Raw genomic sequence first — 13,289 nt, forward strand, 5'->3', positions numbered from 1 at the left:
TCATAATCATTTCTAAAAAACTTTCTCATTTGCTCTAATTTCGTTTAAGAAACTTCATTAATTTTTAAACGTATGTGTTTTCAGAAAATCTGTCAAGAAGCAGATAACAAAAGGGAGGACATGAAATGGCTGGTGAAAACGCTAGACTCCTTACTTAGCTACGCCAGCGAAGATGAGGCCAATCTCGAACAGAAGAAACTCGAAGATCTAATTGCTCGCTACAAGAACCTCATACCGACCATCGAAATAACAATGGTGAAGACCGAGGTGTTCTCCAAGTGCTACACGTATCGTCGTGAGGTGCACGAGGTTGTCTGTCTGCTTAGCAAAGTGAAGGAGCAAGCCACCAATATACCACCACCAGAGAGTCTTGAACGTGTCAACAAGCTGATTGAAGAGCAACAGTATGCCATTAGCCAGCTTGATCATCAACGTCCACACATCATGTCAATGCTGCAGCGTGGTCGTGATTTAAGTAAAGACGTGCATGCGCCATCTTTCGTTAATGTCGAAGTGAAGAACTTGGAGACCGGTTGGAATGAGGCGTACACAGAAACCGCTGACAAGCTGCAATCACTCAAGGGTACACAAGCAGTGTGGAATGACTTTGTCGATCAGAAGAACGACATCTTTTCAATGCTACAGACAGCGGAGACAGAGTTGCGTGCGCTAACGCCATTGCAAACTGATCCCAAGAATGTTAGCCAAGATTTGCATGCGAAGCGTGAACTGAACTTACAATTGCAGCAAGCCTCCCATCAACTACTGCCCAAATTACACTCCTTGAAAGCCGAATTGGCGCCTTTGGCTGCCGCTGATAAGCGTCCCATATTGGAGAAGGAGGTAACCGAGGTTGAGAAGATGTTCTTCAATACCATGGAACATGTAAAAGATCGCGTTGGTTATCTGGAAGACTATAGTGCCAAGTGGAATAATTACAAATCCCGTTTGTCTGAGTTGCAAGAATGGGCAAACCGTGTAGCACCGAAGAGCATTGAGGCCTTACAGTCGGAAGATCTCACACCCGAAGAGCGTGTAGTGAAGGTGAACGCATTCAAGGGCGTACTTGGCGAACGTATGAAACAATTGGACATTTTGGCTTCGGATGCTGCCGAACTGGCGCCCAAAGAGGGTAACATTGCTGAGGCTAAACGTCTTAAGGGTGAAATTACCAAGTTACAAGAGGTGTTGAGCGCTATCAACCGCAATGTCGATCATCAAGCAAAGGCTGTGCAAGAGGACCTGGTGAATTGGCAACAGTATCAAACTGGTTTGCAGCAAATCAAGCCAGTTATTGAGGAAAGTGAAATCAAGGTAAATACAATAGTTCCTAAGCCCATTACACTTGAAGAAGCCGTTGCGTTGCAACAAAATGCCAAACAATTCGAAACACAATGCCTTGAGCAGTTAGACAGACTCCAAGGCATTTCAAACATTAGTCATAAAATGCTGTGCAAAACCAATGCCCCTGACGAGTTAGATGCCATGCATTCTCGCTGGACATCAGTTCATGAAAATGCCAAGCAAGCCAGTGGTAAGCTGGAAAAACTGGTCGCGAATTGGAAATCATTCGATGCCGATGCAGCCAAACTCGAAGATTGGGTCAACAAAGGCGAGCAAGTAATGGGCAAACGTCCAGCTGTGCTCAATACACCGCACGTCGATAAGCTTGAGAAGGAACTCGTTAAACTGAAGTCGTTCAATAATGAAATTTCTGAACAACAGGCGAAACTCGTCGCGCTCGGTCAGTCAGCCGATCAGATAAGCTTGCATTTGGCACCAGAAGGCGCAGTTGCGCTCAAAGATCGCGTAAATGGCATGAAAGCCAAACTGCAAAAGCTCTCCGAGGCCACACGTGCCAATATCAACGAAGTATCGGACGCAATTATTGCGCGCCAAGACTTCAACGCCAAAATGGTAAACTTCTCCAACTGGATGGATCAGCTGCGTAATCAAGTCGCGCAAGTTGAGGAGATCAATCCAGAGCGCGTTGAGACCAGTCTGCATGTAATACATGCGCTGATGCAGGAGCACGCCGACAAGAAACCCAGTTTCAATGCCATTTATGATGAAGTGAAGCAGCTGTCACTTTCTGCGCCAGCTGAAGAAGCTAAATCCCTGAATGATTCATACACCGGTTTAGTTGTTAACTATCAGAATCTCGAGACCAACTTGCAGCAGAAAAAGATTGCGCTCGAAAAGTGGACAGAGATTTTGGGCTGGAAGAATGAAACCGAAAGTCATCTGAATTATTTGAAACATCAACTGGAGAAACCTGATGGTCCGCAGCCCGAAGAGCTTAACAAGATTATCAATGAAATCGACACAATTGGTAGCTCAATAAGTTATTGGAAAGCACAAGCCAAGGACATCGACGAAAGTCCAGCTATACAATTGCGCGATGCTTTGACACGTAAACCATTGATTGCCTCACAGATTGTTAACGATATCGAAAACAAATTAGATAATCTTAAGCTGCGTTCTCAAGCACAAAAACAACAGGCTGAACAGATGAATGTACGTAAAGAGAAATTCCAAACTCTCGGCCAAAATTTCGGCCAAGCGTTGTTGGACAATCGTGCTAAATTGAATAGCATTCTTCAACAGAAGCCCGGTTTAGATAACATTGATCAAATAATCGCCGATTTAGTAGCGCTTAACGAAGTCATTAAAGGTCAAGCAGACATGAAGAATCGTCTACATGATGAAGGTTCTATACTGATGCGTGAAGATATCGCCAGTATGCCAGCCATACAAGAGAGTCTTCTATTCTTCGACAAAGATTATGACACGCTACAGAATGAAATCGCCGAACGCATACAAAAGTATAACTTGATTAGTCAAGCGCTACGCGAATACGCCGATACCAAGGATAAGTTCGCAAAAGAGCTGAAGAAGGCCGAGGATCTCTTCAGCGCTATACCACAGCAACCACGCGATGAAGTGGAGTTACAACAGGCCGCAGAAAAAACACGCAAAACTATGGAGCAAATACGTAAATCCAAGACGAATCTCGATGATTTAGAGCGTCGCGGCAATAACGTGGCGAAGCTATTCGATGCAATCGGCGAAGTTGTGCCACAAGAAATAGGCAATGATGTGAAGACAGCCAAACAGCAATGGCAAGATCTGCACGATAAGACTGCAAAGAACGCACATATCTACGAAACAGAAGCTGTTATTTGGTCACAGATTGAGGATGCCAAGAAAGAACTTCTACCATGGTTGAGTGAAACCAATCAAGGTTTATGCGATGCCGCTGACAACTCAATCGAAATCGAGTTCGGACCAATGCGTCTAACTAAATTCCATGCGGAATTGCCTTCTTACCAAGTATTGAAGGACACCATTGCCGAGAAGAGTCGTGAGCTTGTGAACATTAACAATGGCATGGAGATTCCATCTCTTACCGAATTGAATAAACTACTGACTGCGCAGTTCCAAGAGGTCGATTCGAATGCAGCACGTTTGGAAGCTGTAACCTCTACCTTTAACGAGCAAGAACAAGATTTGCGCAAGCGGATCAAGAATGCCGGCGAACAAGTGAACAAATTGCGTGAACAGTTAATCAAATGTGATGACATGTCCGGTGAGCCGAACAAAATCATGGAACGTTTACTTAAGTGCCGCGAATTGCGCGCCGAGTTAGACAATAGTGCTAATGAAATTGACAACATCAAGCAACGAGTTGATGAGATGCGCTCACAATATCCCACTTTCAGCGAGTCTATCATACCCAAAGAGCTGAACAATGTGCAAAAACGCTTCGAGGCTGTCGATACACATGCCAAGAAGATCGAGTCATCACTTTTGCAATTCCTTAAGAAATTCCATGCCGACAAAGTGAACATGCTGAAACGTATAATTGCTACCCAACGCGAGAAGGTCGCATGGTGCCAGCCAGAGTCGACGAGTGACAAATACAATTTGGATGTGAAGCGCTCGTCATTGTTGGAGGTGAGCAAAGCGATTGATGATTGTCACAAGCGCAATGCCGATATTGGCAAATCTCTGGAGCTACTAACAGCTGTGGAGTCGCCACAAAACCTGAAAGACCTACAAAAGGACGCACAACTGTTGGACGGTGAAATGAAAGCACTGCAGGACAGTTTCGACAAAATCAAGAATGTGCTCGATGAAAACGTAGATTTATGGTCGCAATATGAGCAGTCCAATGAAGAGCTCTCCGCCTGGTTGCGTGACGTTGAGGGACGCATCAAGGCCGAGACTAGCAATCAAGTGAATGTGCCTGAAATCGAGAAGAAGTTGCAAGAACTTGCTTTGTTACAACAGGACATTGCGGCACATGAGCCGGTTGTGAAGAATTTGGAGAAGACTTCACAGTTGCTGATGGAGAAAAATCCTGAGGCGCGCATTAGCCAGTTTGTCACGCATTTGTTGCAGCGTTACCAGACTGTGGCGAAGAGCTTGGCCGGCTACGTCGACAAAGTGCATAATGCCCAACGGGCGAACAACAATTTCCTAACTGCCACTAAAGAATTCAATGATTGGTTGTCTGATGCCAAGATTGAATTCCAAGAATTGGCGCGTATGGGTTCGCCCGGCTCATCTTCGGCCACTGCACAGCAATTGCAGACAATTAAGAATTATTTGCAGACCTTCGATAATGGACAAATTCTATTGAATAATGCTGTGGATATTGGCGAAGCATTGTATCCCATTGTAACACCGGAGTATCGCGAAAAGATACGTGCGGAGTTACGTAACGAACGCGAGAACTATGACTATTTGCGTGACGAGGCGAATGCGCTTTTGCAACAAGTGGAGGCAGTTTTGATACAGAAGACATCCATTGAAGAGAGTTACACACAAGTATCACACTATCTCAATGAATCCAAAGCCAAGGTGGCGGCTGCTGACGAGCTCTATCCCACATTGGCGGCTAAGAAGAGTGCCCTGCAGAATTACAAGACACAGTTGCAAGAGATTACTTTGCATAAGAATGCACTCAAACAGTTACATGACAAGGCTGTGACACTATGCGATGATGAATCCGAACGCAAGACCGAAGAGTCTATTGAAGAGTATAATGGTTTGTCGAAGAAGATCTCCGACCGGATAAATGTGGTTGGTAACCAGGTCGTTAAACATGAGGCGTACGACCAGGTATTGGAGAAAGCACAAGATTGGCTTAATACCATCAAATCTGAAGCTATTGACATTTTGAATGAGACAACTTTCGAAAAGGAAGGCGCAGAAGAGAAGTTGACTGTTGTTGAAAATCTATTGCAACATAAGCCTGAAGGTGACTCCATATTCGATACATGCCAACAACTATTACAAACAGTGCTAACACAAACACATCTCAGTGGTCATCCTGCTTTGCTACGCAGCTTTGAAGAACCCAAGAAGGCGTGGGTAGACTTCATGACACTCTGTCAAGACTCGCTCGTCAAGTTGAAACAGCTCTGCTCTAAATGGGATGAGTTTGAGTCGATTATCGATGAGATCGATAACTGGATGAAGGACGTTGAGAATGTTGTGAAGAACCAGAGTCTGAAAAGCACGGCCGGCACGAAAAAAGCACATTTGGCACAATTACAAAACATCGCCAAAGACATTGAACAACGTGCAACGTCCATTAATGATCTACTCGATCAGGGTCGTGAAATTGAAGGTGAAACCGATTTGAATCTTAAATTATCGCGCTTAAATACACGCTATCAAACCTTGAAGAATCTCTGCAAGGAATCTATTGCGAAGTATGTCAACTACGCAAAAGATCACGAAACATTCGACACTGATTATGAGGTTTTCAAAAAGGATCTGCAACAGTGTGTAGAAGAATTGGTACAAAATAGTGAGATTGTTGGTGACCAAAATGTGTTGCAAGATCGTCAAAATAAATTGCGTGAGATGGCGGACAAGCGTATCAACGACTCTACCGCATTCGAGAGCTTGGTGGATCGTGGCGAAAAACTGTACGGACATACAAGCCCCGATGGTCGCGAGATCATACGCCAGCAATTACGTACGCTACGTACCATGTGGGACAACTACTCTGATGATTTGAATGCGGCCACACAAAAGATCGATCAATGTCTGCAACAGTTCAACGACTTCAATATTGCCAGAGACCAATTGGCCAAGTGGCTTAAGGATGTGGATAAGGCAATGCAAAGCCACACCGAGCCAAAGACCACACTACAAGAAAAGCGCGCACAACTCCAGAACCACAAGTTACTCCACCAGGAAATCACCACACACAATGTGCTGGTGGACAGTGTGTGCGACAAAGCGCAGGTCTTGATTGATCAAATTAACGACAATACACTAAATGTTTACCTGCAATCACTTAAACAAATTTTCAATGGCATTGTGGAAAAATCAGAGGTAATTCTAAACAATTTGGAGAAATGCGTGCAAGAGCACACCGAGTTAAACAACCAAGTGACAGCCGCTAAGGCTTGGATATCTGGCGAGAAGGAGAAGCTGTTGGAATGTGACGATGCCTATGGCGAAAAGGCTGACATTAAGCGTAAGATTGAGACCTTGGTGCAGTTGGCACAGAACAAGCCACAAGCACAAAAGATAGTCGATGATATACGTCAGCAGTTCGATAAGGTTAAGGCTAACACTTCAGAAAAGGGTAATGAGATCTTAGCAAAAGAAATCGATGAACTCGAAACAACCATAAAGAGTCATTTCGATGATATCGAAGGCATTGAAGGCAAGCAGCGAGATGTGCTGCAACAATGGAATGACTTCGAGAGTAAACTTGAAGAATTGACGAAGTGGTGTCGCCAAGCCGAAGGCGTCTTCCGTGAACAACAACTGAAATCAACGCTGCACGAGAAGGTCGAACAATTCGAGAAGTATAAAATACAACGCGATCTCATTTTGCAGAAGGAGAAGGAAATTGATGCTTTTGCTGATGCAGCGCATGCGTTGTTAAATAATTGCGGCGCCGAACGATTGAAGACACTAACCATACAGATCACAAATCGTTATCAACTGTTGCAAGTGTTGAGCAAAGAGGTTGTCAATCGCTGGTCGAATTTGGTGGATGACCATCAAATATATCAAGACAAATACAATGAAGTTGATCTATGGCTACAACCAATCGAACATCAGCTGGAGAATGCATTGAAAAACGAGCCCTCACAAGCCGCCAACATTTTGCAGGTTCTACTCTCTGAAAAAGAACAAGCTGAAGCATTATTTAGCGCATTAAATGCAGCCGGTGAAAAGGCATTGCCCGAAACATCGACTGAGGGTCGTGAGAAGATACGTAAAGACCTGCGTGACATACACGAGCGTTGGGATAAATTGGACGAAGGCATACGCAATCTGCAAAAACGTCAGGAAGCACAAAGTGTGCAGCTGTCAAGCTATCACGATATACTTGGCCAGACCGTCAACTGGTTGGATCAAATTGAAAAGGTACTGCAGAACGAAAATCCCAGTACTTGGACGAGCGCTCAGGAAATACGCTCCAAATTGTACAAATACAAAGCCACCACACAGGATATTAACTCGCATAAACGCATCATTGAAGCTGTGAACGAAAAGGCTGCCGTGCTGTTAGAAGGCACAGTGCCAGCAAATGCCGCCGAGATCAAGAATGCCGTCGATGATATTAACAAGCGATATGAGAAAGTAGCGGGCGATTGCGCCAAACTACTTGCTGAGCTCGAGGAAGCTTTCGATGTGTATCAACAGTTCAGTGAATTGCAGAAAGCACAACAGGATTACCAAAAGAATTTGTGGGATCGCTTGACCGGCTATTCGGATTATTCCGGCAACAAGCCGGCTTTACAAGCGCGTCTAAGTAAGATATGTGAAATTCAAGATGCGTTGCCCGAAGGCGTAGTTAAACTACAAAATCTGTCTGCACATATTGACGAGAAGGCTAAGCTGTTGCCGGCGCGTTCCAAAGAGGCGATGTCAAGAGACCTGGCCAATTTGCATGCCGACTTCGATAAGTTCAGCGCTGCACTCAGCGATGTGAAGAGCGGTCTTGAGAATCGTCTGCAACAATGGAGCGATTATGAAGTGAACTTAGATCGTTTGATCAATTGGTTGAGTGAAGCTGAGAATGCGCTCAAGAATTACAATCCCAAGTCCACAATGGAAGAGAAAGAAGAACAACTGAACCGCTTCCAATCGCTAATGCAGAACTTGCGTCAAAATGAAATTGAATTTGAGAAAATGAAAGATGATTCTTCGGAGCTCATTCAAAGTTCAGGTGAAACTAGAATTGCCGTCAATGTGCAACAAGTTACCTCACGCTTCCAGTCCATACAAGCGACAACCAAGGAGATACTCAAGAAATGTGAACAATCTGTGTATGATCATCAACAATTCAATGAGAAATACAAGCAGTGTTCTGATTTCTTAGCTAACGCTCAAGCGAAATACGATGATTCCAGTGACCTCTCGCAGGTAGGTTCTCGTGACGATCTCTTGAAGAAACAGACTGCAATTCAAGAACTGTTGGCACAACAACCCAATGCTTCGTTGATGTTGAACAGCACTATTGAAGCGGGTGAGAAGTGCTATCCATCCACGGCCACAGAAGGTCGTGAGGCCATACGCGTGCAATTGGCTGAGTTGCAAGAAGCTTTCGATAAGCTCTATGACAATGTAACAATTACTTCGCGTAAGTTACAGGACAAGATGTCCAAATGGTCTGGTTTTGATGAAATCGCCGAGAAACTGCAAAACTGGCTGAACGAAATCGAGAAAACACTACCAGCCGATATCGAATTGAAAACAACTTTGGACGAGAAACGCGCCAAATTGCAAACATATCGTGACATCCTCAATGATCTCAATAATCATCAAGTTGAGGTGAAGAATTTGCAAGAAATCGCAAGCAACTTGCCAGAGCAAAATGATCATGTTGACAATATTACCAAAGAAATTGCCGAACAATTCGCCAAAATACATAAACGTGCACAGAACTTCGTGGAACGCTATGAAGCGATTGTGAGTGATCATCAACAATACACTAAGGCCGTTATGGAAGCACAGGAGTACATTGAGGCCACACATAACACGATTGACTATTGGGGCGATTTGGATTTGGAACAAGTTTCACTACATACAAACTTGGATCGTTTGAAGAACCTCAAAGACAGCCTGGCGGATGAGTTCCCACGTGTCGATCAAGTGCGTGCACTTGGTGAGAAGGTTATACCTGGCACTGTCGAGAGTGGACAGACAAACATCAAGTCACAAATCGATACCACACAACAGGAGTGGGAAGGTCTAATCGCAGCTATTACATCAACCATTGAAGCCATTGAAAATCGCTTACAACAGTGGGCCGAATACGAACAATTACGCGAACAGTGCTTGGCTTGGATTAGAGAATCGGACAACAAGTTACATGCTATCGATCTCAAACCAACGCTCGACGAAAAGAAGACTCAGTTGGAAGCATTGAAGAACTTGCAAGGTGAAATGCGTGCTAAAGAGCTGGAAATCGATAGCGTTTCCGAGAAGGGTCAGCTATTACTGAAAGGTGCCTCCAGCATGCGCTCATCTGGACCTGAATTAACAACCAAGTATCAGCAGATATTCCTCAAAGTCAAAGAACTGAATAACCGTTGGCAACAGTATGTGACCTCGCATCAAGAATTCGACAACGCCGTCTCTGAATGTGCCACATGGATTAATGGTATCAAAGACAAATTGGATTACTGCGCTGATATGTCTTCTATGAGTCAAAAAGAGTTGGATAAGAAGTTGGCAACCATACAAGATATCTTACTATTGAAGGATGAAGGTTCGGTGAAGGTACTTAGTATTGTTGAGTTGGCACAGAATGTGCTTGCCAATACTGCACCGACTGGCCACGAAGCGATCAACAAGAAGCTGACAGATCTACAAGAATTGTGGTCCAATATTACATTACGCATCATCGATGTAAAGGCCACCCTGGATGACTCCATAACTCAATGGTCCGGATTCTTGGAACAGGTACAAAATGTACGCAAATTCAATGAATGGCTTGAGAATGTACTGAAAGAGCTCTCCGAAAATCAAACTACAATGCCTGAGAAGCGTGCGCAACTCGACCGCGTCAAGGCCACCGAAGAGAAGGTGCGTGTAGAGAAAATCGATGTTGATGCACTGAAAGTACAGGCTAAAGAGATGATTGCTAGCGGACAACAAAGCCAAGCTGCGTTCCAAGCGCAAAAGGTATTGGACAACTTTGACGAATTATATGCCCGCATACAGAAATTGCTCTCGGATCGTCATGATCAATATAGAGATCATCGTCTCTACAAGGAAGCTTATGACGATTTGGTTAGCTGGATAAGTCGTGCACGTGAGAAGTTCCCTGCTCTTAAGCAGAGCAGTCTAAGCGACAAATTGGCCATTGAGAATGCCGTGCAAGCCACTGAAGCCATGTTAAATAAACAGGCACAAGGTGAACTATTGGTCGAACATTTGGTTCATACTGGCGAGGTTGTATTGACTAGCACATCGCCACAGGGACAAGAAATCATTCGCAATGACATACGCGCTTTGCGTGACAGTTTCGAGTCACTCTTCCGTGAGATCAATCAACAAAAGGAGAGTTTGGAGGTCACTATGGTGCAATGGCGCGCCTACAAGGATGAGTATGAGCGCTTAATTGAATGGCTCCAACAAATCGATATTCTCGTGAAGAATCACAAGTTGAACTTAGCGCCAAGCTTGCCAGATAAAGAGAAGCAAGCTGCTGATATGGCTGAAGTTTTGGCTCGTTTGGAGAAGGGCAAAGAAGATATAGATAAATTTAACGCCTCTTCAGCGGGATTACTAAAATCTCATTTGGAGTCCTACGTGAACAACCAGCTAAGACACTTGAACTCAATGTACCAAGTTCAGGTCAATCTTGCTAAGGATGTGTTGAAGAAGGTTGAGACTAACCGTGATCAACATCGTGAATATAACGCTAACTTGAAGGCTGCGCAAGACTGGATAAATCACGCCAAGGCTGCTATACGTGAGGCTAGTGAATCCTCCAGCGCAGGCTCGAAGGAGCTTTTGCAGAAACGTCTGGAAAAGATTCAGCAGTTGATTAGCAATCGTGAAATTGGACAGAATCTGGTACACACCGCGATCAACAACGGTGAGAAGGTGGTCAGAAACACCCGTTCCGATGGCCGTGATACGATTAACAGTGAAATGAGAGACTTGCAGAACGATTGGGATAGGTTAGTGAAGAAAATGTCTACCGCCAAGGTACAATTGGAAACCAATCTACTCCAATGGGCCGACTATAGCTCGAGCTACTCGCAATTACAGCAATGGATTACGGATCGTGAAAGTAAGTTGCAACAGGCTTGTGACCAGAAGGTTGTGAAGTCGAAACGTGGCCAACCTGGTCTCACATCCGGTTTGAGTGAACGTAAAGCGAACCTGCGACAAACTAATAATATTGTGCAAGATATAGTGTCCTTCGAACCAATGATACAATCGGTGGCTTCGAAGGCATCCGACCTACAACAGGGCGCACCTGCCTCAGAAATCTCAAACAAATATGAGACACTCACCAAACAAGCAAAGGATCTGTATGAAAAGCAAAAGACAACAATCGACGAATTCCAGGCGCTCATTGATGCGGGCAACGAATTCGCTGCATGGTTGCGTAGCGCTAAGGAGCGTTTAAGCAAGTGCTCAGAGCCTACTGGCGATAAACAAGCGCTGGCTGAGAAAACACATCAACTGAAGATTCTACAAAGTGAAGTGCCGGAAGGTAAAAAGAAACTGGAAGCTGTAGTAACGCAGGGTGAACGCGCTTCTCTCAATGCTGAACAAGAAGATCGCGAGATCATTGAAGAAGAAGTCGGTTTGTTGCAAGAAGAGTTCGAAGCCTACGTAGATGCACTCACAAAAGCCAAGGATTATTTGGAAGTAGGTATTGTCAAGTGGTCAGATTACCAAGACCAATATAGCGAAGCATTGGAATGGCTTACCAAAACCGAAGCATTGGTGCAATCCTACAACAAACTGCAAGACAGCTTGGCAAGTAAAAAGACAGTGTTGGAAGAGTTCCAAGGTCACTTGCAAACACTTTTCGACTGGCAGAAAACTTTAGATCACCTGAATATGAAGGCACAAATGCTGCTGGAGACCTGCTCGGACACACGCATCAGCAATGCCATCATGCAGTTGACAACCAAATACAATGCTTTACTTGCGCTGGCCAAAGAAGTGATGCGTCGTTTGGAGTTGCACTACCAAGAGCACCAACAGCATCGCACCTTGTACGAGGAATGCCAATCTTGGATTGAGGCCACACGCGAGAAACTTGAGGAGTGTGCACAGATACCTGGCACACTTAACGAGGTACAAATCAAACTCAACACTGTTAAGAATCTGCGTCAAGGCTTTGAGTCGGGTCAGAATAAGCTACGTTATCTACTCGAACTGAAAGAGAAGGTAATCATGAACACCGAACAGGGTGGCGCTACCAAAGTGCAAGAGGACACTGAAACTCTGAAACAAGATTTCGATAAATTGCTTGTCGACATGAATGACGTGCGTCAAAAACTGGCCAATCGTCTGTCACAATTGGAGGAAGTTTATAAATTACTGAAGCTGCTGACCGAATGGCTTGAAGATGTCGAACCGAGCGTCAAGACGAGCGACGAGTTCTTGAACGATTTAAGTGAAAAGCGTGCCGCATTGGAGAAATTCCGTGCCATACAACGTGACATTAACGGTCATAATGATATTGTTGAGAAGATTAACACACGCTTGAACGAAGATAACAGTCTTGACCGTAAGGACTTCCGCGATGGTCTCAGCAAATATGAGAACCTACAAGAGACCGTTGGCAAAATCATTGAGTCGCTCGAAAATCAAGTGAATAACCATGACAAATACAAGCAAGCCTTCAATGAAATACAAGATTGGCTGCGTCGCACACGTATTGAGATCGAACAGTGCGCCGACTGTCATGGTGAGAAGACACAAGTAGAAGAGCGTCTCAATAAATTGGGTGATATTGGTGCTAGCATGGTCGAGGGTAAATCGCTGCTGGACGCCTGTGAAGAATTGAGTCAAGCAGTGATTGCCACAAGTGGTAATGAAGGTCAAGATACCGTCTCGCAAGAAATCAAACAATTGGTAGCCGAATGGGAGGCACTGCAGGCAATGGTGCGTGATGCACGCTCCAATTTGGAGACCTGTCTCGGTTTGTGGAATGCATTCTTGCAGAATTTCATTAAGATTAACAAGTGGATTGAAGATGTTAGCCGACGTGTGGCTACCGCTAGCGAAGCTGAAAATAAAACACCCGACGACTTGGCATATGCCAAGGTAAG

The 13,289-nt window shown here is 44.6% G+C and overlaps 1 protein-coding gene across 9 annotated transcripts in view; it reads left to right on the forward strand.

The window, feature by feature from the left end:
• Positions 1-13,289, forward strand: part of LOC105231134 (muscle-specific protein 300 kDa) — a 190,506-nt gene that overhangs the window by 54,191 nt on the left and 123,026 nt on the right. For all 9 annotated transcript variants that reach the window (XM_049459658.1, XM_049459647.1, XM_049459657.1 and 6 more), the window contains one exon: positions 85-13,284. In XM_049459658.1, the coding sequence (XP_049315615.1) occupies positions 85-13,284 (13,200 nt within the window). The remainder of the gene's footprint in view (positions 1-84; positions 13,285-13,289) is intronic.

The sequence above is a fragment of the Bactrocera dorsalis genome, chromosome 1 (assembly GCF_023373825.1).
Source record: "Bactrocera dorsalis isolate Fly_Bdor chromosome 1, ASM2337382v1, whole genome shotgun sequence".
NCBI lineage: Eukaryota > Metazoa > Arthropoda > Insecta > Diptera > Tephritidae > Bactrocera > Bactrocera dorsalis.